Source organism: Talpa occidentalis, unplaced genomic scaffold, assembly GCF_014898055.3.
Source record: "Talpa occidentalis isolate TD23 unplaced genomic scaffold, MPIMG_talOcc4v2.1 talOcc4.2, whole genome shotgun sequence".
In the NCBI taxonomy this organism is placed as follows: domain Eukaryota; kingdom Metazoa; phylum Chordata; class Mammalia; order Eulipotyphla; family Talpidae; genus Talpa; species Talpa occidentalis.
In genome coordinates, this window is record NW_023602073.1 from 23,657,203 (window position 1) to 23,682,114 (window position 24,912).

The window sequence follows — 24,912 nt, forward strand, 5'->3', positions numbered from 1 at the left end:
TGCCCCAGTCCCTGGGGAGCCTGGCTCCGGGGGAGCGCGACGGGCGGGTACAGGGGCGCAGATTAGGAGCCGCGCAAGTGCGCTCGCGAGGCGGGGCTTGGGGGCCCGGGGCGGCAGCTAGGGTTCGGCGCATGCGCGCTCGCGAGGAGGCGAGAGCGCCCAGGGCGCAGGTAGGGCTCTGCGCATGCGCCCTGCGAGCTCTGGCGCGACTCGGAAACATGGCGGCGATGCTGGGGTGTCGGGCAGGTGTTCGGCTGCGGCTTCTCCTTTCGGCGCTGAAACCGGGGATTCGCGTACCCCGGCCCGAGCCCTGGGCCGCGTTCGGGTAATGGCGCCCACTCCCTTTTGGGAGCCCCGCGTCCAAGTCCGCGCGCTTGGGGGGCGGCGGGAGGGCGAGCGCCGGCCGCGGGCCTGACGGCAGCGGGTGGGGGGCGCCCCGTCCGGTCTCTCCGCGCCCTCGGGGGAGCAGTCGCGGGCGCTCGTTCCTCGTGCCTCAGACCTACCCGAGAATGGCTGTGGCCCGTTACCCCTTATAGTCATGGGTCCCGAGCCCCCGAGCCTTCTGTTTGTTCGGTGGTTTAACGTGCTGAAGAGTCTCCTGGGGAACCTAGGAAAACCCCAAACCAGAAGCCCAAAGATTCAGATGTTTTTAAGTCTGTGAAGAAGCCCAAGAACCTTTTTTCCTTTCTCACGGTATCGCACGCACTTAGACATGGAACAACAACAAACCCGGCATAGATCTCTCACCCACTTACTTGAAAATGGTTGGGTGCCCGGGCCCGCAGTAAATGTGGACAGAGCAGCAGGGAGCTTGCCTGACACTATTTGCTTCGTGCTTCCAAGCGCTGACATAATACACAAACGCTGCGAGCTTGTGCACAGCGACCTGTTGCCAGGTCACTTCATTCGTGACCAGGGAGAGGAGTCCAGTGCTACATAGACACCTACATTTGGAATTGCACTTAATTTTTTACAAAAGGTTTATTCATGCGTACAAGAACTGGGGTACAGGCCAGAGATGTGGGGGTGAGAGGATTCACCAGAGACAGAATGGGGAGCAGAACAGGCAGAGTGACTGAAATCCACTCTGAGAGGAGCAGGGGGCACCGCAGGAGAGGTCTGCTGCGCCATGTGGGTAAGCTCCTTCGAGGGGGATAGAACTCTGATAGCTTCATAGTGCTGAGACTTAATCCCTTGTGCCACCAGGGAGGCCCCCTGCACTTCATTTAAAGTGAAACTTCTCATTTGAAAACTTAATTCGGAAGGACAAAGGAAAAAAATAACCAGCTGTATATAGTGTACTTGGCTAGTTCTTGAGTTTCATATTTGATTGATGTTCTTTATTATTTTAGAAATTGTTGGAGATTTTCAGCACAACCTTGTACAGATAGAAAAATGAGTCTGTCCACAACTATTTAGTTCAGCATTCGAAAAAAGCATTTATCCAGTTTCCTATCTGGAGAAAGATGAGAAATAAGGTTACTGTGACTGTACCAATGTCAAAACAACGATATGATAGATTATGTAATGATGGTGGGCACCATCCACTTAGCAGTGCATATGGTGCTTCCTAATACCTCTGAAAAACAGGTTTCTCCAGGGATTTTGAGCTGTTGTTTAGTTGTAATTTGATAGGACTGTAACCAAGTAGTGGCTTTGGTTAGCCAGGCTGCAGCCCAGCCTGAACACACACAAGCACTCTTGCAGACTCAGTGCTTTAGATTACCCAGTGTCCGACTTCTAAAAACTTGTTTGTAAGTTTGCTTGGAACTTGCCTTTTATTTTTTTAAAGATTTATTTATTTATGCATACAAGAACTGGGGTACAGGCCAGAGATGTGCAGGGGTGAGAGGATGCACCAGAGACAGAGTGGGGAGCAGAACAGGCAGATCTACTGAAATACACTGCTGAGGGGAGCAGTAGGCGAGACAGGAGATGTTTACTGTGCCATGTGGGGTCAGCTCCCTGGCCAGACAAGGATCAAACTCTTTGGCTGGCAATAACTTCATAGTGCTGAGACTTAATCCCTTGCACCACCAAGGAGGATCTCTTGCCTCATCTTGCTCCATAATCTATTGAGTGGTTTGTCCCAAAACCATATCAAAAAAGCCTTTCCTACCTGCAGTTGTTTGTTGTATATAGTTATTAATTTGCAGACCCTAACAACCCCTGGAGAAAACAGTTTTCTGAGGTCAACCTTGGCATGCTCTGCAGAGAATCAAGAGACCCCCCCCTGCCTGCCACAGCTTCTGTCTGGCCGTCAGGGTGACTGTGGCCATAGCACCAGGAACCTGTTAGGGCCTCTGTTCAGCCTTGAGTTTACAGAAAAAAGCATGGCCTCTGGCATTCAAATGGTTTTTCTGGGACTCATGTCCTACAGAATTGTCCTGAGGATTTGGAACAGTAAGTGTAAAAGGTTTGGCACATAACTAGTAGATATAATTAGTAATGATACAAACATGAATATCCACTAAATAACAATGCATAAAGGACATAAAAAGTCACCAGCATTCATGCAGCTCCAAGCCTGGGGGCAGCTAATACTTTACAGTAGTTAATGGTTTCTTTGGAAGGACTGTACAAAAGAAAGACCTGAGCACACAAGATACAGAAATTATGTTGGACTTTGAAAGTGAACATGTATCTCCTGAAGCGACCCCCATTGTATTTCTTGGCAAAGGGCCAAAGCTCCCAAGGCACTGGCTAGGACACTGGGTGCTCATCCTGACCTTGCAAATACTGGCAATGTGACTGGAGTCAATTACCAGAACCCTTGACCTCCGACCTCCGGTTCCTTGGGGGCACAGGGAGGTCAAGTGTGGAGGGTGTCATGTGGCAAGGTGAGAATTGAGCGCTCAACAGAGCACATTATTTAATAGTTTAATAATTGTGCATAGTTTAATAATTAACTTCCATTTTGTGGTTTAGTTATTTGCCCTGAGCTGTTAAATTTTTACCTTCCTCCACAGTAAAATCTTCCTTTTTTGAGGGGAGTAGCTCAGCCCCCTCAGTCACGAACTGATTGCCATTGCATTGTCCTGACCACCTTCCCTTCCACAGACTTGCCTGTGTAACCTCCCAGAACAAAGGTGGCAGGGCCACATCTGAGGTGAGGCGGAGACTCTTCAGCTGCACGAGCCTTCTTCTTACAGACTATTTTTAAAAGAGGAATGAGATATTTCCCCTTTCCCTCCAAGAAACTTTCTCATTGTAGTTGTTCTCCACCTTGGTTATCTATTAGAATCTCTTGGGGAATTAAAAACCAACAACAAAAACCCAGATGTCTGGATTCCACCCCAGACATTTTGATTTAATGGAGTCTGGGCATCTAAAGACTTGGAAGTTTACCAGAGGACCTATATCTAAGTTTGAGGCCCTCTGATAAAGCGGAAGTCAGGAAACGCCCTCAGGGAAAGGGGCGGTGGAGCCTGTGGCTGCTGGGGAGGCTTGGGTCAGGCCTCTGCACCTGATTTTCTGTCATATATGCTGAGGTCTGACTTTCCTCTCAAAACTCCTTAATAAGTTGGAGCAAAACCGCTTTGTTCATCTCAATGACCTTATATTTATGTGCTGATAAATCGCTCAACAACAATTATTTTTAATTTATTGAGGTGGTACTGGTTTACAAGGCTTTGTATGATACAGGGAAATCGGGTCACACCTGTTCTGATATGTGTCACCTCATTCCCCGTGCATCCACAGCCCTTTACCAGTGCCACTCCTGTCCAGCCCTGCCTCCCCATCTAGTAGCCTCAGTTCTGCAGTTGTATTTCTAGGCTTTATTTTGGTTTAGTTTTGTAAGTTCCCTTATTGTATGTTCGTTTATTCCACATATGAGCACAGCCATCCAGTTTTATCTTCGTCCTGCTCAAACATCACTGAGCCTATCCCCCTCCAGCTCCAGGCATGTTGTCACAAATGGCAAGTGTTTATCTTTTTTGTAGCTGAGTAGTATTCCATGGGATATACATACCACATGTTCTTAATCCCTGCTTTGTCCTTGGGCATTTAGGTTGTTTCCATAACTTGATTTTTTTTTAATAAAACTTTTTCATCTTTGAAATTGATTTGCTTTTGATTTACTTCAAAAATCAGCTAGGCTAGGCCTGACTGAATCTATATTGTTTGTTATTTCTGCAAGAGTAGTGCTCCTCAATAGTCCTCTGTCCTGCTTCCCCAATCTGGAGGTTGAGGAATGGCGTTTGGCAGCCTTTATTAATAACCCCAATGGGTAGGCTGATGTGAGGATGTGGTGTAATGACATAGGACATTGATGGTAAAGCACCAGGGACATCTTTCACCTTAGCCTCGCTGCAGACTCCGGCACCATCCGCCTCAACCTTCTCCCTTTCTGCCCCAGGCTCCAACTATACTGAATGCTGCCTTGCTGCTTTGTTCGCACATACGTCCCTGGCTCCCAGGCCTTTGATCATGCTAGACACACCTTCTCTACTACAGTCTTCTGTCAGAACTTTCTCCATTTTGGAATTCATCTCAAACTTTTTCACTGCTCCCAGATTTCTCTGCCCAGTCTTGATAATCTTCGGTCTTAGCAGCCCTCCCTGACGTTGTGCTCCCATTGCACCAAATTAAAAAGATATTTGGAGTGGGGAACCAAAACCCAGATGCAGCAAAGTGCAGAGGGAACGTGGAGTTTTTGTACAGGACACATTTTGGAATGATTTTAACAGGAAGTCGTGGGAGCTTGGGGCTCTGGAGAGATGCAGACAGCAGCATTGCGCACTCCCCGGAATGCCTATGGACTCAGACACTGAAGAGATTGGGGGGGAGGATCCTCATGGGACAGACATCCTCACTGCACAGAATAACTTCTCCAAGCACGTCCAGGGTGCTGCAAGGGAGTCCCTCAAAAACTCGATAATGTGAGCCCAGCAAGTGTGAGTCATCTCTTCCAGGGAGCTGCCTCATTCTCATGCAGCCAACACAGGAAGTCTCCCTAACTTTGTTCCAGTTGTGTACTCTGTCCTGGGGCTACAGTGCGAACCTGTGGCTTCATCTTCTGCTAGATTGTGAGCAAAGCAGAGATGTTAGAAAACAAACATTTGCTGAGAGGAATCTTGATTCGTGTTTTTGGTCTTATCTTGCTCCTGGAGCCATCTTAACAGTAAGCATGAAACTCCAAGGACTGAGACACTAGTAGTGTGACCCTGGCTGTGTCACACTACTCCAGTGCTGGGTGGCTGCCCTGCTCCTCGTGTTTTGTACATAACAAGCTTTGGGTTGTCTCTCCCACTGCTCCCCATCGGAGTCACTTTTTTCCTAGAAAGGTTTGATTTCCTGTCCTTACCCTTTCTTTCTGCATTCTACTTTCCTCAAAATTGGTGGGTAAGATAAAACCAAAAGAGGAAATGACCTCATTTTCCCCCCAAAATTGACTAAGTACAGAGAATAAGGGTAGGGAGGACAAAAGAAAAGAGGACAAAAACAAACAGTGTTTGTTTGGAATTCATTGCCATTTTGCTTGTGCCTTGGCAGGCCACAGTGTTCCTTGTGCATGGCTCCCAGCCATCCGGGAACTGCTGGGGAGGCTGTCAGAGCTTGAAGTGGGGGCTTTACGTGTGCTCTGTTGCTGTGTAGCCCGCACGGTTGTGGTCGAACTTCTGGAAGAGTCGCAGAGCAGAAGTTACTCAGAGCAGGACACCCACACCTTTCAGTCAGGACAGACCCCAGCAGGAGCTCTGCTGAGACCCTCTCGATCCCAGCTGACCACTTAGATGCTGCATTGCAGGAGGCCGTGGGGCACAGAGGGGCGGGGCACTCCAGTTAAGGAGCTGACTCTAACAGCCAACAGAGGTATGTCAGCATTGTAAAAACCAGCAAGGCATTCCTGTCTGGAGCCCTGTGCAGCTGACTGGAGAACATAAGAAGCCATACGGCTGGTGGTCAGCCTTGGGGTCCAGGCCTCCCCGGGGACCTCGGCACTGGCTTCATCTTTGGGAATGTTGCCAGGTCTGCCCCTCTGGACCTGCCGAGCATCATCCAGCAGCTCCAGTGCCTGTAAATTTGTCACTTCCTTCCTAGACCGCAGATCTGGCCTCCTTCTGTTTGGAGGTGCTGCTGCACGGCACAGGGCCTATCCTGCAAAGGGGCCAGGGGACTTGCTAAAAGCAATGGCCACGCAAGCCACAGGCTCAGGCCCAGGGTGCCAAAGTGCAGGGTGTGTGGCCCTTGATTTTAGCAAGTCCCCTGGCACTTTTGCAGGGTGAGCCTTGAGCTAGAGCTGCAGCACCTCCAAACAGAACAAGGCCAATCTGCCGTCTAGGAAGGAAGTGACAAACCCACGTCCCTTTAAGATTTAGAAAAGTGAAGTACAAGTGAGGATAATCCAAGACGCCCGAGGAGGGCCCGTATGGACTCGCATGAAGAAGGCGGTTTGGTCGCCTCCCCTTACTGCTAACGATTCCCCGGGGGACGGGTTTTTCTCTTCCAGCACCTCAGTAACCTCCGCCAAAGTGGCCGTGAATGGCGTCCACCTGCACTATCAGCGGACTGGAGAGGGCGAGCATGCGGTCCTGTTGCTTCCTGGGATGCTGGGTCTGCAGGTTTTTGATGAAACGCTCATGCTTGTGTATGACTTGGTGCGGTCACAGTAGTAGATGCCGATGTGGATGATCAGCTTGGTGCTTCCCTGAAATGCTCTAATATTTGCTACCATCAAATTTCGATGATTTGGATCACCCTCTGTGTGTAGTCTTTGTTCCTTCAAATACCCAGTTTTGCCCACGCAAGTACACCTGGGAGTTGCCACAGTTTGGGAGGATGGCAGGTAGGAAGGGGTAGGTGATGGAGCCACCCCACTTACTTGGAATGGAGGGGTCTTTCAGCGGTAGAGGCTGGACTGGTGGCCCTGTTGTAATGGATTATATGTCCAATTAAAATAAGAGCCAGGAACAAGACTTAATTTAAAGACTTTTTGAAAACCAGAAGCAGAGTGGCACGGCTGGCTTGGAAGCAGCAGGGTCTGCAGCCCCTCCATCCGACAGCGAGGTTATGTGTAGGAAATTCAGGGGGGAATTGCCCGTGATCACAGCACATCCCCAATTTGGTTCTGTTTTTAATTTCAGTAATCCCAATATGTACATGTTGGCTTGCGATTTTTTTTGTTGGTTTGTTTTAAAAGTAAAAAGCTAAGATCTGTGATCACGTCCTGGTTCCACGGGAGTGAGCCTGTGCTCGCTGGTCGCACCCCCGTAGCTGCGGAGGCATCTTTGTTAGAGAGCGTTGAGCATCTTCTTAAGCTATTGTAATGAAGCACGACATTTACTCTAAAGGCTGATGTAGAGCTAACGTCACCCTAAGAAGCAGTGAACAGTTTACCAGCTTAGATTTCCATTATTTCTGTATTGAATTATTGAAGTGCTCCTGCTCCCAACTTCCTGCGCCCCACCCCTGCACCCACTTCCACTCTTAGGGATCGCATACTGGTGACTGTTACCTAAAATAATTTTGTTAAAGGTTCCCATGTTCTTGGCACCAGTCTTCAAACGTGCAAGCAGTGGCCGTGACCTCGTGGGTGGGCTGGGCTCCGCCACTCATGTCCACCGGCCCGAGAGCATAGTTGGGTTTGTTAACATACCCTGTTTTTTACTGTTTGTTGAAACAGACTAGTTTGATTTTTTCCCTCTACACCCCGCCCTCCCCCTCGTTTTGGTTTTTAGTTTAATTTTCTGGTGTCTGATTATAATCAGAAAATGAAGTCATCAGAGCTATGCACATTAGCTTAATAAGAAAACGTCTGGGATTTTAGAATTCTACTTGAATAACTCAGACCAAATCTCATAAATTTGTCTACAGGTATTGGGGTCACTGTCATTTGTAACAGTCATTTATAAAATACAAAAATAATAACCGAAAAGTGTGTAGTACTAGTAAGTGTACTTCTACTCAGTTCCAAAAATTCTTGTATTTACAAAACGAAGATTAAACTGAGGAAGTACCAAAAGTACTGAAATAATCCCAGACCCAGTGAAGAATCAGCCCTCTGTCCTTCTCAAAATAGCCCCTAGAGGGAGCCAAGAGACAGGTCTCCCCTCCAGTGGGCAAGGATTCCAGCCCTGTAACTGGGGTTACAGTCTGAGGTCCAGGCACTGGATAGAAAGTTATTTTGTTTTGAAATGGTAACTGTTTCTATTTTTACCATAAAATGTGTTTGAAACAGTGGAAGCATTCACTTGAGGATAACCAAATGACTGTTTTTAGGTTGTGGAGAGACTGACTTTGGGCCTCAGATTAAGAACCTAAATAAGAAGCTCTTCACAGTGGTGGCCTGGGATCCTCGAGGATATGGCCACTCCAGACCCCCCGACCGGAACTTCCCACTGGACTTTTTTGAAAGGGATGCAAAAGATGCTGTTGACTTGATGAAGGTGGGTGGGTCTCCCAGGGAAAGAACCCCGGGAGGGTGGAGGCTGGCCCTGACTGAATTTATTTATTTATTATTTATTTATTTATTTATTTATTTTAAATGATTTATTTATTTATGCATACAAGAACTGGGCTACAGGCCAGAGATGGGGCGTGGGGTGAGAGGATGCACCAGAGACAGAGTGGGGAGCAGAACAGGCAGATCTACTGAAATACACTGCTGAGGGGAGCAGTGGGCAAGTCAGGAGAGGTCTGCTGTGCCATGTGGGTTTCTCCCTGCCTGGGGATCAAACTCATGCTGCAGTGGCTGTGGCGAGCTTCATAGGTTGCGTCTTAACCCCTTGCGCCACCGGGGAGGCCCTTATTTTGTTTTTTATTTCTACAATAGTAATGCCATGAGATTCGTATGCAAAATTCAGAGTTCAGATAGTCATAAAGAAGAAAGTAGAAATAACCCCCAAATGATTTCGAGATACTGCTACCAGGCCTTTGAGGCTGCCTTTTCTGGCCAGTTTCATTACATATATAAGTATATAGTTGTGTATTGATGGCATCTGGGATTTTAAAATTCTACTTTGACTAACTTGGACCAAATGTCATAAATTTGTCTAAAGATATTAGAACTCTTTTATTTATAACAAGTATTTTTTAAAAGGAGTAAAGATACTCAGAAGTATGTAATATTGTTTATAATGTATATTTTTTTCCAACTTACTGTTTCACGAGCAGTTTGCCAAGGGGATGCTTCCAAGTCAGTAAATTTGTGTTTATCGGTCTTTAATAGGCATGTAGTGTTGCAGGGCAGAGAGTGGGGCATCCCAGAACCCTCAAACCTGCCCACTTTAAATAGGTTCTGCCATCTACCTCATCAAGATAAAACATATAAGACCTTTAATGGAAAGGAACTTTAATACAATTAGTATGTAATACAGAAAAGACAAAGAATAAGTTTTCAAATCAGCCATCCAGTTACCCATCCCCTTTTGGGTGAAAGTCCAGCCAAACAGGATTGGCCTAAAGCAAGGCCCGAAAGCCTGCCACAAGTCTAAACACCTTCCAGCGGGGACCCACAGAAAGAAGTCAGAAACAGCCAGGCAAGTTTGGGAGGAAAAGAGCAAAATGAAAATCAAGATAAAATCTGCCATTGTTAACCTCCCCATAGGTCTCTCACCCACATCTGTCTCACCCAGTCCACAACCAAAAGGCAAGCGCAGTTTCTTCATGTGTCTCTGCTCCATGCGCCTCCTCCAGGTCTCCTACTGGCTCTCCATCCTGCTTCCTTCCTCCCTAGTCTCCTCTGCAGCTTCTTCTCCCTGCTCAGCCCCCCCCTACCTTGGGTGGGGCAGGGAACCTGGAACCTCCCATTTTCCTGGGGCCCACCCTCATACAGAGGATTCCATTCTATAGATGAACTGTTTAATCACCTGTCATCTAATGGCAGAAAAACTCAATTTTTAAGCCGACTTCTGTGTGTGTGATTATAAATAGCACTACAGTGAGCCTTCTGTTGTCTGCATTTTATTTTTAAAGATTTATTTTTATTTATGCACACAAGAACTGGGATACAGGCAAGAGGTTTGGGGAGTGAGAGGATTCACCAGAGACAGAGTGGGGAGCAGAAAAGGCAGACTGACTGAAATACACTGCTGAGGGGAGCAGCAGGGAGACAAGAGAGGTCTGCTGCGCCATGTGGGTCAGCTCTCTGGCTGGGGAATGAACTCAAGCTGCAGTGGTTGGCGATAGCTTGATAGTGCTGAGACTTTAACCCCTGTGCCACCAGGGAGGCCAGAGCATTTTATTTTAGTTCTCCCCTTCTTGCCATTATAAACAATGCTGCTGTGGACGTCCCAGGTGTGTCTCTTGGTGTCCAATAGTGAGAGTACATCCATGTGGAGGGCAGGGCTGGGCTGCAGAACACACAGATGTTCATTTACAAGACTGTGCCCACCGTGCTCAGTCAGTAGGTCACCTAGACACCCACTCTTTCTTTTACTTTGCTTCCCCCAGTCACTGTCTTCTTTGTCTCACAGGTAATCTCTTCATTTTTCCCATCAAAGCCTAGGTGCTTTCCCCTGGGGCTAATACTACCCACCCACCCCACCCCGAGACACTACTCTCTTGCTGCCTCTTCCCAGTTCTTCCCGCAGCCCTGGCTTTACAGATACAGTGACTTCATTCTCCCAGCAGTCTCAGGTTTCCTGTTCTAATCTGCAGGACGTTGTGTTGTGCAAATTAGGAAGGCCTGTGTCCAGATTCAGCTCCTCTCCGTTGTTTCCAGTTTCTTGAGATTTTATCCAACCAGGTGTTGTTCCCTGTTAATTCACAAGAGCACACATACTCAGGTTTCAATAACAGTTATATTTACACCAACATTCATTGGGAGAAAGCATTGATGTCATCAAATGATAGACTCTGGGCTTTAAACATTTTTTAAGTCAGTCCCTCCTCCCAACCCCACAGCTGTGTTGATTGAGGTGGTTACTAGTTGTCTGGGTCTTGTCTGGAGGGGCCCTTTCACCAGCGTGTGCTCATCACAGACGCTGAAGTTTGACAAGATCTCCCTGTTGGGCTGGAGCGACGGCGGCATCACTGCGCTCATTGCAGCAGCCCGGTTCCCGGCCCACATCAGCAAGATGGTGATCTGGGGCGCCAACGCCTACGTGACGGATGAAGACCAGAGGATCTACCAGGGTAGGCCCCTCTGCCCCCGGCAGTGCTGCCGCGAGTGCCACCCGCTTCCTTCCCTGGCTGGCGTGTGCTGTTGTGATGTGCTCTGACAAGCCGGAGGGCACCCGCTTCTGGGCCCAGCCCCCAGTTGGGGAGAGTAATGAGTGCTTAGAGGAGCTGCACAGCTCAGCAGGCTGTTTTGAAGCTTTCTATTTCCAGAAGTGACACTTTCATGACTCAGGAAAAGCCTAAGTAAAATCAGTGTTTACGTTTCCTATGACTGATAGTGAACTTCAAGTAAGGAGGGGGTAGCTGTGAGGTGTTACTCATACCCTCGTTTAAAGCATCGGGTGTGTCTGAGGGAACATTGCATTCAAGTAGGAAACCTTGAATTTCTATTCAGAGGACTGTTGTGCTTGTCACATTTTTGAAGGTTGTCCTTTAAGCTCATCTTTGAGGTTTTTAGAGAGGTAAGAACTGGAGCCCAGACTGCAGCTGTGGACCAAATCAAACCTGCCATCCGTGCTTTAAGAACTGGCCCAAGTTGAGACTAGCTCTGAGAGTGCCCATCCCATCCCCACCTTCTCCGGTGTTGCTGCCCAGGGCCGCCACGGCCAGTACCGGTGGCCCCTGCACAGTGGGGACTATTAGCAGTTACCAGGCACGGAATCTCAGTTGGCAACTGGAGAGTTTCTTTAGCTTCCAGCAGGCTGTCCACACTGAGACTGCGGGGCTCTTGGCAGGGGAAAAGGGTGCCTCAGATCTGGGTCTCTGACCCTGGCTGTTCCCCCCACCCTTGCCCACCAGGACAGTTCCCGTACCCCATCAAGCTGGTGGCTTTTTGTTTTGTTTTTTTTTTAAAGATTTATTTATTTATGCATACAAGAGCTGAGGTGCAGGCCAGGGACGCAGGGGTGGTGGGAGTGAGAAGATTCACCAGAGACAAGAGTGGGGAACAGAACAGGCAGACTGACTGAAGTACACTGCTGAGGGGAGCAGCGGGCTAGTCAGGAGAGGTCTGCTGCACCATGTGGGTAGCTCCCTGGCCAGGGATCAAACTCATGCTGGAGTGGCTGCGGATAGCTTCAGAGTACTGCGTCTTAGGCCCTTACGCCACCAGGGATGCCCTCAGGCTGGTGGCTTTTTGTTATGAGTGTTTTTCTATTGGAGCCCAGATGACCCTCCCAAGGCAGCTAGGACCAGGTAGGAGGGACATCGCTGTCTAATCTACATAGTGTCTTTTTTTTTAAAAAAAAAGATTTATTTATTTATGTATGCATAAAATATGGTTCAGGTCAGAGGTGTCGGGGGTGAGAGGATTCACCAGAGACAGTAGGGAACAGAACAGGCAGATTGACTGAAACACTGAGGGGAATGAGGGGAGCAGTGGGCGAGACAGTATAGTGTCTTTGATTTTCCTTCTTGGCCTAAACTGTTTACACTCTGGCCTTTTATAGGAAATTCGTTCGCAAATCTACATACGAGGCCTGATACCATATATCTAGCACTTTTGCCATTTGCATGACTGAAGTATGGAATGGAAATTTTGTTGTAGAATCTTAGTTTTTGCAGCCTTTCTGATTGGTAAAGAGCTATGAAAGTTTAAATATGTCTGATACAGTTACCAGTCCCGGTTGCTGCTCCTGCCTGTCCTTTCACACGCCTCCCTGGCTCAGAGGACGTGTCTGTCCCATGCGGCATGAGCCCTCCCTCCTGTGGCCTCCGGGACCTGATGCCCGCCCGCCCTCCCTGTGGCCTGCCCTCCCTCCCTGGCTTCATTGCCTCAGCCTGCGAGGGCTTCTGTGCTTCCTCCTCTGAACAGCTGCGCCTCTCATCTGTCATGACTGCCTCACCTGTCTCTGTCCTTCCTCATGCTTCCTGAGCTTCTGCACTGTGCTGTACCTTTTGTGCTCCTGCGTCCATTCCCATCACTTCTCGCTGGGGCCTCCATCTGCTCTGAGACGCTGCTCTCGCTGAGATAACCGTAAGCTCCTGTGGGCACGGCCAGTGATTCCTTCAGCGCTGGTGGTGTCCCCTTGTTATTCTAGAAGACTGTAAGTTTGTAGAGACTGACACACTCCTCCCCTGGAGTGTGTCCTTGGTGTCTGCTCTTTCTCCTGGCCTGCCTAGCCAGAGGAGGGGCAATTCAGTGATCTTTTCAAAGAACTAGCTTTTGGTTTCATTGAATTTTTTTTTTTATTTTTAATTTCATTGTTTCTGTTCTTTAATGTTTTTTTCCTTCTGCTCTCTCTGGGTTTTGGTTGCTTTATTAAGCCCTTAATCTATTAAATAGAAGCTTAGATTTTTGATTTACACATGTCTTCTTTTCTAATACAAGCATTCAGTGTTGTAAATACCCCTAAGCACGCTTTGGCTGTGTCTTGCAAATTTTGATGTTGTATTTTCTTTCAGATATTTTCTAATGTCCCTTCTTCTTTTGCCCATGGTTATTTAGAAGTAGATTACTTAATTGCCAAATATTTGAGGTTTCCCAAATACCTTTCTGTTAAGTGGTTTCTAATTTAATTCGTAATGTTCAGGAAACACACTTTGTGTGACTTCAGTTCTTTCCAGTTTGCTCTGTGCTCCGGAACAGTCTCCCTGGGAAATGTCTCATGTGCGTGTGCATGCTGCGTAGGATGCTGCTGTCGGTGCGTGTGAATACTGAGTAGAATGCTGCTGTCGGCTGTTTGGGAATGTGCTAGGTGCAGTGGACTCCTCAGGCCTTTGGTGTACCTTCTGGTTTTTGCCAACTTGTTTTTTATTATTTTTTTTGAAGATTTATTTATGCATACAAGAGCTGGGGTACAGGCCAGAGGTGTAGGGAGTGAGAAGACCCACCAGAGACAGAGTGGGGAGCAGAACAGGCAGATCTACTGAAACACACTGCTGAGGGGAGCAGCGGGCGAGACAGGAGAGGTCTGCTGCTCCATGCAGGTAGCTCCCTGGCTGGGGAGTGAACTCGTGCTGCAGTGGCTGCGGATAGTTTCATAATGCTGAGACTTAACCCCTTGAGCCCCCAGGAAGGCCCTGTCAACTAGTTTTTTTAGTAACTGAGATAGAAAATATTAACGTTTCTGAACAGATCCTCGATTTGTCTCTGTCCTGTTAGTGTGTGCTTTGTGGTGTTTGGAGCCCCAGTGGGGGTTTGTAGCCGTTATTCCATCCGGTGTTTTTTCTGTGTCAGTGTCTTTCTCTTCTGCTTTCTGCGCCATGGGTCACTGTCACCTTCGTACTGGAGACGCGTCCTTTCCCCAGTCCTGCCTTGTGAGCTCGCCAGAGGCTGGGACTCACTTCCTCCTCTATGCCAACAGCTCTTAGCTTCATACCCTCACCGTTTACTGACTGGGCACGCTCTGCTTTCCTGCCAGCCCCGCCATTCCTGCCTCCTCATGCCCCAGTCACTATCCCTGCAAGCCGACGTAGCTTCCCACCGCCCGTCCCATGGAGATGGTTCCTGTCTGTTACCCAGGCCATCGTACCCCTGCTGCCTGTTTGCTCGGGGTCATGCTGTGTCTTTGAGGGTGCGTGCAGGAGCGGTGACATCACTCCTACCCTCTCCTTGAAGACAGCCCCTGTCATGAAGTTCTCGGCACCATCTTTCAATTTTCCTCTCTTATTTTGGTCTTGTCTGGGGTGTACCCACTGGTCCCTGCCGGGCTCTGAGATGTGAGCTCCCAGATGCCGCCGGCATTCTGCTCCCTCTTGCCTGTAGTCATGCCTTGGCTTCCCTAACTCCCAAGTCCCAGATATCCCACTTTTTATTTGGCTTTCTTTTTTTTTTTTTTTTTTAAGATTTATTTATGCATACCATAACCAGGTACAGGGCAGATGTGCGGGAGGGTGAAAGGATTCGCCAGAGACAGAGCAGGGACCAGAACAGGCAGACTTGCTGAAATACACTGCTGAGGGGAGCAGCGGGCGAGACAGGAGAGGTCTGCTGTGCCAAGTGGGTATCTCCTGGCCGGCCGGCATAGAACCCGTGCTGTGGAGGCTGCGGACAGCTTCACAGCACTGAGCTCAACCCCCTGCGCCACCAGGGAGGCCCTGTTTGGCTTTCTTACAGACTGTCCCCCCACCACCTTACGTCTAGTATATCTACACAAACTCATGTTCTTCCCTCTAGATCAGTTTTTTACCATGGTGAAGAGACTACTTTTCCCACAAAGTAATATTTCTAACAACTATTCATCGAGTGCCTGCAGTGGCTAATGTTTTTACCTATAACACGTCCCTGTAAGGTCACCATTACTCAGCCTGTTTTTCAGATGATGAAACTAGGGCTCAAAGAGCCTGTCACAGTGGCACAGCAGGGAGGGGGCGTGCCCCCTGTGACTCCACTCTGCAGTCAGCCGGCCCCCAGCTTCCTTGCCACTCCTGCTAGAGCCACTCAGAGGGCTTGGCACCTCCTAGCCGGCTCCCTGTCTCTCCCTTCTGCCAGTCAGCTTCCCTCTGCTCTGGTAGATGCAAGTCACCTTAGATCTTATTTAAAAATCCTGCAGGTCTCCCATAGTTTTCCAGATAAGATAAGCTCAAACTCCTCCATTCTGCACAGAGTCTGAGTGACCAGGGCCATCTGCCTTCCCAGGACACCCCCCAGCACTTTGGCCTACCCCCACAGACCATCCCGTACTTCAGCCACCTGAGAACCCCGCAGTTCTGGCACACAGTAGCTGTTCACTGCCTTTGGGCCCCTCCTCGCCTCCTGTTCCTGCTCGTGTTGGCCTGCTGGCGTCTGTCCTCCCCCCCATGGGCCAGGGGCACGTCCTCTAGGAAGCCACGCACCCCTGCATCCCTGAAGCTCACGGCCGCTCCTCAGCCCTCCCTCAGCCTCTCCCAGGGCACTGCTGCCCTCGGCCGCTGCGGTCATTGATGAGGCCCCGAGGACCAAGACAGCTCATTCCAGTTTGTGCATGCTGTGACTAACTCATGGGCTCTTCAAATTAGTCATTCATTCATTCATTAATGATGAGTGAATGAGTTTTCTTCACTCTGGTTCCAGTGCTTAGCAAAAGTTATATACTCAAAAAAACAAATGTGTCAGTTTCTTGTCGCATAGAAATTCATTCCATTTTGGATCAGCATTTTGGTTCAAATGCTTATTTGAAGAACTTAACTATGGAACCTGATTACTACTTATTTTTTAGTGGAAATTATGCTTTGGGGTAAAACTGGCTTCCTTTTGATAATAATTAACAGAAGGAAGTACATAAATACGTAAATGTTTTCAGGGAAGACCTAGGACCCAGACTGGAGGGAGGGAGCCCTGGGCAGGAAGCAGGAGGACAAAGCCGGAGTGTTCACAGTGATCGCCCTGTTCTGGATGGTTCCTGGCATTGCGATTTGTGGTTAGCACTTCTCATGTTACTCTTTACTTCTCTCAGAGTGTTATTATAACTCAATTCTCAGTGTGGATACAGAGAGACTAAGGAGCCCGCTCAGGGTCACAGAGTGAGCAGGCTCGTTGGGGTCAGACCCCCTGGCTGCCCCCGGTGTCCTCGGTCGCAGTGCTAGGTGTGGAGTGTGGCTGCCCCTCGAGGCTCAGCTAAGACTGCCTGTGGGATCCTACGGTTTCACTCCAGAATTTACACTCCCATCCCCATGCACATCTCTCCACATGGCTGCTTCTACTGTGTTAATTTGTGCCGTAGCTCTCATGCTGTCCCGAGAGGAGGCATTTATATTTTAGCAAGAAAAATATCTCTAACATCAGCCAACTTATTTTTTGAAAGTTCATCTTCCTGTCAGAGACTCTTAAAATTTCATACAAATGTATATAGTTTTATAAATAAATTCAAATATTTACATCATATATGTTAAATCTATTAGCTAAACATGTCTATATTAAATACAAACATAAATATGTCATAAATATACAAGTTGACTTTAAGTATGTTATATTTCTGTTATATGTTATATAGTTTATGACATTATAGTTTTGACTTGTTTATAATTCATTTTTTTCAATTTATTATGTTATACTTAAACTTTTATTAAATTATATAGTATTTGAGATCTATGATGTGACTCATGGGACCGGTACAAATCGCAATGCCAGGAACCATCCAGAACAGGGCGATCACTGTGAATACCCTGGCTTTGTCCTGCTTCCTGCCCAGGGCTTCCTCCCTCCAGTCTGGGTCCTAGGTCTTCCCTGTGCCTCTTGGAGAACACTTCAGTCTCACAAGGTCATGGTCCTAAATGATGGACAATGTGGTTTTGGCTTTGGGCTGTGAGGAGACTTCACCCTGCAGGTCAGCCTTCCCGATGCGCTGTTCTCCCCGAGCAGTGCATCTCTGGCTTCCACCGTGACCCCGCCAAGTCACATTCCCTCAGGCAAATCCATCAGGTTTTCTCTTCCCTTTCTTTTACCAGTAGGCAGTAGCTGTGTTTCCAGTGCAGCTGTGAACATTCTTGTGCAGTGCGGGTCCTCCCTCTGGGGCGGGTGAGCAAGTGCTTTCCGGGGCTCACGCCCCACGGTGAGCGCCGCCGCCCGCAGGACAGATGTGCACGTCCTGGAGCGGCTGAGAGCTCCCTGGGTCGAAACTGCCAGCGTCGGACTTCTTAATCCTAGTCAGTCAGATGGGTGTGAGTTGAGATCTTATTGGGGGGGGGGTCTTAGTTTACATTTTTCTACTAGTGTTGAGAGTCTTTATATGTGTCTATGCGCCACTGGCATTTCTTCTGTATTATCCTCATTTTATGTCTTTTCGTTTCTGTTTATTCATTTAAAATTTTTATTATCTAATATTTGATGCGTGTTATACAGGGTGTTTAACAGCGCCTTATAAAGTGTCACCACAGAACGCACAGCCAGGGTCTCTGCACCCAACTCCAGACTAGAACACATCAGTGTTATTGCAGCGTTAGTGAGGTGCAGGGCTTTTTTAAAATTTTAAAATTTATTTATTTAGTTAGTTATTTTTTAAGATCTATTCATTTATACAAGAACCAGGGTACAGGCCGGATGTGCGGGAGGGTGAGAGGACTCACCAGAGAGAGTGGAGAACAGAACAGGCAGACTGACTGAAACACACTGCTGAGGGGAGCAGCGGGAGAGACAGGAGAGGTCTGCTCACAGTGTGGGTTGCTCTGCAGCTGGCAGGGATTGAACCCGCATGGCAGAGGCGGCGGACAGCTTCACAGTGCTGCGCTCAACCGCCTGCGCCACCAGGGAGGCCCTGGTTATCTTTTTCTAAGGACAGAACTTTTGGTTTTTGTTTAAGGAAAGGTTGCAGTGGTTTTTTTTTTTCCCCCTCATTAACCTGGTGAATTTTGTTTGGTTTTACATTTACCAGCAAGTTTGTCAGTTTCCTTACTCACCTTTTTCTTTCATCTCAGATGCTCCTTCTGAGATCACATCTTTTTCCTGAAGTCATTCCTGACAGATTCTTTCAGGGCAGCTCTGTCAGTGGTCAACTCAGTTTTTACTTAAAAATGACTTTGTTTCACCCTCACTCTTGAAAGATTATCAGCTAAGAACAGAAATACAAGTGGAAAATTATTTTCTTGAGTACCCACTGTCTTCTGCCCTCCACGATTGCCCTGACAAGGTCCGTCAGCCTCACGTTCTTTCTTTGGGGTGATACATTTACCTCTGCCTGTCTTTCAGAGTTTCTCCTTCTAATCGATTGCTATCTTCTTATTCTGTGTCTAAGTGCAGTTTTCTTTTTACTTAATCCTGTTTGGATTCCTCTTGATTTTGTCTGAGGATCTTTTCTCAGTCCTGGGGAGCATCCTTGCCTGTTGATTTCTTCAAACACCACTGACGCCTGCGCCACGCTCCTTCTTGTGGTGCTGATTGAGTTTAGAGGCTTGTCTTTCCGCTGTTCCCACTGTTCGTTCATCTTGTGTATCTGTGTGGCATGCTGCGTAATTTCTTAAGCTTTCTCTACTAATTTTCTGTTTGGTTTTTTTTACTAGCTGTATTAAGATTCTGACTGTTTTGTGACCTTTGATCAGGAGTGATTACTTGCTTACTCTAAATCTGAAAACAAACAGGACAGTGAGCATAAACTGAGAATGTTCGCCTTCACAGCGGGTTTACATTGGCTTCTCTTGGGAACTGCAGACTCACCTGAGGTTGGAGCCATTTTTATTTCTACTTGACCCGTCAATCTCAGGTTCAACCCTACCCCACCAACTGGTAGCTTCATTTCCCTCCCAGCACAGCCCTTCCTTTTGAGTAGTCTCACCACTCTGCTCTATTTTCAGGATTCTCTTTCTCTTACACACACACACACACACACACACACACACACAATTAAGAAAGCTCTAGTTCTTCTGCTGCAAGAGGACCTTTTAGTAGGTGGGGTCTACTATCCACCAGGTAGAAATATCTCCAGAGGATTTTCTACTGGTCATCTTCGTGCCATCTTGCTGACTTCTCCCTCCCTCCCCCACCGCTTAACTTCTTCCCAAATCACTTGGCCGGCTTCTCTCATTCCTGTGCAGAGAGGCTCTGCCCTCCTCAGCCTCAGTGTTTACCTCGGGGCTGGGCTTCCTCTGCAGGCCTGGGCCAACCCGCAGGAGGAAAGGCAGGCACAGTCAGAATGGGATCTGCCTCCCTGGAAGGCAGTTGCCGCTGTGAATAGCATTTTTTCTCCATTTAGTCGCTTCCACTCACTAAGCCTGTGTTGAGTGCCCGCCAGTGCCTTGTGCCATCCCAGCGCCATATGTATAGGTTGTTGTTTGATGTGAGTTCCTATCTCCTGTGTCCCCTTTCCTATAAAGTGTCTCAGCAGTAGAAGCTCTCCACAAGCCATACTTAATGTGCACAGGAGCCCTGGAGTCTTTAAATGATCCAAGTGCTTAAAGAAATATGGAAAACATTGGGTCAAGCAGTTACATTTGTTTATGCATTTTTTGCATACAAGAACTGGGGTGTAGGCCAGAGCTGGGGGTGAGAGGATTCACCAGAGACAGAGTGGGGAGCAGAATAGGCAGATTGACTGAAATACACTGCTGAGGGGAGCAGCAGGGAGACAGGAGATGTCTGCTGTGCCATGTGGGTCAACTCCCTGGCCAGGGAGCAAACTCATGCTGCAGTGGCTGGCAATAGCTTGATAGTGCTGAGACTTTAACCCCTGCACCATTAGTGAGGCCCTTGTTTATGCATTTTAAAGGTGATATTTTGCAGTGATTTCCTTTCCTAATCCTGAAGCATCTATAATATAGTTTGAAGTTAGTAGTTAGTCTTTAACACACGTATTTCTTCATTAGCAGATATTAGAATGAATAATTTGTGTGCATCTCTCAATGGAGATGCCATTCAGAAAAGACTCCACTTTTATAAATAATGTCACTCGGGCCTCCCCGGTGGCGCAGCAGTTGAATGCTGGGTTGCGAAGCTGCCCGCAGCCTCTGCAGCGCCGGTTCAATTCCCGGCCACCGGGTGAGGGTCCTACATGGCGCGACAGACCTCTCCTGCCGCCCGCTGCTCCCCTCAGCAGTGTACTTCGGTCCTTCTGCCTGCTCTGCTCCCCGCTCTGGCTCTGGTGAATTCTCTCACCCTCCCACGCTTCTGACTGTACCCAGTGCATGTATAAATAAATAAATCTTTAAAAAAAAAATGTCACTCTCACTCAGCTGGTCCTAGCTAGAGGAATATCGTCTTGTCTTTGATCCCTTTAGCAGAATGATTAGCTACAGAACTAGTTTTATCCCCTTGGTAAGAATTTATTACATGCCAGGCGTGTTCTGGATCTTGGGGATATAGTGGAAAACCAAATAGAGCAAAGTCCCTCATATGGGGGTTTACGTCCTAGTGGGGACACAGCTGCTTAGCCATGGACACCGAAGTCATTGAAAAGTAGAGGTGAGTGCTACGTAGAGGAAACGGGGTTGGTGAGGGAAGGCTTTTGGGCCTGGATGAAGGGAGGAGCACGCCTAGTGGAGACCCAGGAGCCTGACAGGACAGAGGCCGTGGCCATGATGCCTCTGCCGCACTGCGCTCGGAAGCTATGTAAAGATAAACCTTATGAGATAAAACTTACTCCTGCCCGCTTCTATCTTTCAGGTATCCGAGATGTTTCCAAGTGGAGTGAGAAAACAAGAAAGCCGCTGGAAGCCCTGTATGGGTTTGACTACTTGGCCAAAACCTGTGAGAAGTGGGTGGATGGCATAGGACAGTTTAAGCACCTCCCAGATGGTAGGTCTCAGGAACGGTCAGATGTGTCCTTGGCTGTTAGAGGGGGTGCTTGAGTTCCCCCGATGCTGCAGAGCCCTTGGTGTTAGTGCGCTCACCCACTGCCCTCACGCTGCTGTGTGGGCCCGGGTGCTCATGTCACACGGAGTTGTGGAATGGATATGCCTTAACCTGCAGACTGACGTGTGGAGGCTTCGTCGTCGTGTCTATCACAGCTGACTGTTTCCTTTTTGTCTAACCCTTTGTGTATGTCATGACAAAATAATTCTCCTGAAGCCTCAAAGAGGCTGCCAGAATGGGAAATCAGGGAGAAAATGGAAATTAGGAGAAAACGACCTGCAACATAATACCACATACTTCCCTTTTCCAATGCAGTGGTGTTACTCTGGCACCTCCTGTTATTAGGACAGAAAGAAGGGGCTCTTTGTTGGGACCTCCAGGCCCAGTAGGATAACTCATGGAAGGGGTGTTGCTCCTGTGAGGTGCCTTCCCGCCCTCAGGGCTGTGTCCTGTGGCCTCAGCCATAGCAGATACCTCCTTATATTTACCTGAAACATTAATCCAATTTCCAATAACAAGAAGAATTGGCATCTTGAAGAGAAATTCTGAGTTAAAGTCTACTTTTATTGCAATTTTATAATTACAATAGTTTTTTTTTTTTAATTTCCAAAAGCATGGATAGTATTTATGATCTAATCTTATAGCACCTTCAATTATGAAATGGTTGTGATTGAAGGACCAGCTTGATCTATTCAGTGATCGTTTCTGGAGTGAGTCATCTGTCAAAACTTTCACAATGGAAAGGACATTTGGAAATGTTACTATTTTGGTTTAAGTTCAAAACCGCAAATATATCCTGTTCAAATGCAGCACCCACCCAAAGAAACAGGTTCTTGAAGTGTGTTTCCCTCAGCTCTTAATACCCAAAAAAAAAACCAAAACAACAAACAAACATGCTATAAAACCAGATCTGAGATGGTTCTCCACTGAATAAGGCAAATGTGTAGCCTGTAACCCTTCATGTTTTTTGCAGAGTTAAAAAGGTAGAAAGATTCAAAGGTAGAAGCAGAATTAACCCAGCAGTTCATAAATATGTCCTGTGTTTATTAAAATTCAAAACTTCTTTTTTTTTTTTTTTTAATAGAGGCATGTTTTTTTTTTTTTTTTTTTTTTTTATTTATTTACTTGTTTTGTTTATACATGCACTGGGTACAGTCAGAAACGCGGGAGGGTGAGAGAACTCACCAGAGCCAGAGCGGGGAGCAGAGCAGGCAGAAGGACCGAAGTACACTGCTGAGGGGAGCAGCGGGCGGCAGGAGAGGTCTGCGCGCCATGTGGGACCCTCCTCTGGTGGCCGGGAAGCAGCCGGGGATCGAACCGGCGCTGCAGAGGCTGCGGGCAGCTTCGCAACCCAGCGCTCAACCGCTGCGCCACCAGGGAGGCCCAAAATTCAAAACTTCTGCTTTGTGAGATACTGTCAGGAAAATAGAAAGTCACAGACCTGGAGGAAATACTGCAAAACCATATCTGATAAAGGATCGTGGTCCAAATACAGGAAGAACTCTCAAAACCGGACAATGAGAAAGCAAACTAATTAAAATGGGCCAGATAACAACACCCCACTCTGCACCCTTCCAATGGCCGAAACAGGAATCCTAAGCAGGGAAGCTGTGATCCTCGAATGGTGGACGTGCCTCATTACACCTCTGCCTACCCAGTCAAAGGAGTGAGGACGCCTACCCTGAGGGTGAGCCCAGTGGTAGCTGTGGGCTCCGGTGTCCTTGTGGGTTCACCAGTTGTAAAAATGTACCACCTTTGGGGGAACATTGAGGCTGTGTTTGTGGGTGCAGGGGGGTACGTGGGAAATCACTCTTTCCTCTCAGTTTTTCTGTAAACCCAAAACTCATTTAAAAATGTATTTTAGAAAGAGACAGTGAAGGGGCCGGAGTGACCCGGTGCGGCGCAGCAGGCCTGCTGGTGAGTTGGTGTCCTCCCGCTGGGACTGCCACACGCACCAGGGCCCTTTCTTTCCTGGCCACACACTCGGCTCCAGTGCTTAGTGCAGCCCTGGGGCTTGTGGTACCTCTTTGGTGTCAGGTGGGCCTGGATGAGTCTTGGCCCAGCCCTATGGCGGGTGCTTGGCTTCTCAGAGCTGCCGCTTCCTGTCTATGCACTGGAGGTGCTCAAACTGCCTCCCACAGTTGTGTGGAGTAAGCAAGGTTACGTGTGTTCAGCCCTAGCCCGGTACCAGGTACAGAGCAAGCAATAGTCACTGATAAAATGTGGTTCTTGATTAGTAGTAGTAGTACCAATTAGTAGCATTATTAGGCTGTTGTTACTGTTATAAAAGTCCTTGATTCACAGGTCAGTGCCCATTCTGAGTGGGTCAAACCATGTTCCCACTCTAAGACTCCACAGGGCTCCAGTCCTTTGAACAGCTCTTGACCCAGAGTGGGCGCCTGGGAGTCCTAGTGTTACCTCCCGATGACCCAGTTGGCAGGTGTGTGTCCCGGCTTGGCCTCCTCTTCAGCAGGCAGCAGCCCCACCTGGAGAGGAAGGGAGAAACCATTGCCTGGACAGCACCCGTGGCTGCCTCCCAGCTTTCCAGAGCTGTTCTTCCTAACACAGGCAGAAGGCTGTGGGAGTGGGGGAACTGCCATGGCTGTAGCTGCAGCTGCTGACACAGCTATGGTGTCTCTTCTCAGCCTGGCGCCCTCCACAGGGACTCTGCTTACCCCTTTGGCTGAGGCGGAGGCAAAAGCTGAGAGCGCCCCAGATGCCACCAGGTTCACAGGCAGGGGAGGGCAGGAGCCGGGTCCCAGGTTGCGCCGTATTTGCCTTACAAGTGTTGCTGTAAGTGGGTGAGGGCCTTGGAGCCTCGAAAAAGTGAGTCAGTCTGTAGATCTTTGTGATTGATTAGTCCCTTAGTGGTTGTATTATGTGCAGAAATTTTCTCCCAATCAGTGGGGTGTCTCTTTGTTTTGGTTAATGTCTCTTTTGCTCTACAGAAGCTTTTAGTTTGATGTAATCCCAAGTGTTTATCTTTTCCTTAACTTTCTTTGCTTTGGTTGATGAGTCTTTAAAGATGTTACTGAGATGTATGTCATATAGTGTTTTAAAAGAGCTCACAGGACTCAACAATAACAAAGTAAACAATCCAATAACAAAGTAAACAATCCAAACAATAACAAAGTAAACAGTCAAAAAATGGGCAGAAGCGGGCCGCCCCTGGTGGTGCAGGCGGCTGAGTGCCACACTGTGAAGCTATCTGCAGCCTCTGCAGTGCTGGTTCGATCCCGGCCGCCCGGTTTGATCCCAGCCGGCCGGTCAGGGTCCCACATGGCATAGCAGACCTCTCCTGTCGCGCCTGCTGCTCCCCTCCGCAGTGTATTTCATAAGTCCGCCTGTTCTGCTCCCCGCTCTGTCTCTGGTGAATCCTTTCACCCTCCCGCACATCTGACCTGTACCCTGGTTCTTGTATAAATAAATAAATAAATAAATAAATAAATAAATAAATAAATAAATAAATAAATAAATCCTCAAAAAAAAAAAAGGGCAGAAGTGCTAAAAAGACACTTCTCTAAAGAGGAGATGCAAATGGTCAACAGGTATATGAAAAAGTGCTCAACATCACTTACAGTCAGGGAAATGCAACTCAAAAGCACAATGAGACACCAGTGAGAATGGCACATATTTTAAAAAAAAACAGGCAG

At 48.0% G+C, this 24,912-nt stretch overlaps 1 protein-coding gene across 1 annotated transcript in view; it reads left to right on the plus strand.

Annotated features, from left to right (window-relative positions):
• Positions 1 to 202: 202 nt before the first annotated feature.
• Positions 203 to 24,912, plus strand: part of BPHL (biphenyl hydrolase like) — a 33,058-nt gene continuing 8,348 nt past the window's right edge. The window contains exons 1-5 of the mRNA XM_037519183.2: positions 203 to 325; positions 6,452 to 6,555; positions 8,221 to 8,387; positions 10,923 to 11,076; positions 21,071 to 21,202. Coding sequence (XP_037375080.1) covers positions 219 to 325; positions 6,452 to 6,555; positions 8,221 to 8,387; positions 10,923 to 11,076; positions 21,071 to 21,202 — 664 coding nt within the window. The 5' untranslated portion in view covers positions 203 to 218. The remainder of the gene's footprint in view (positions 326 to 6,451; positions 6,556 to 8,220; positions 8,388 to 10,922; positions 11,077 to 21,070; positions 21,203 to 24,912) is intronic.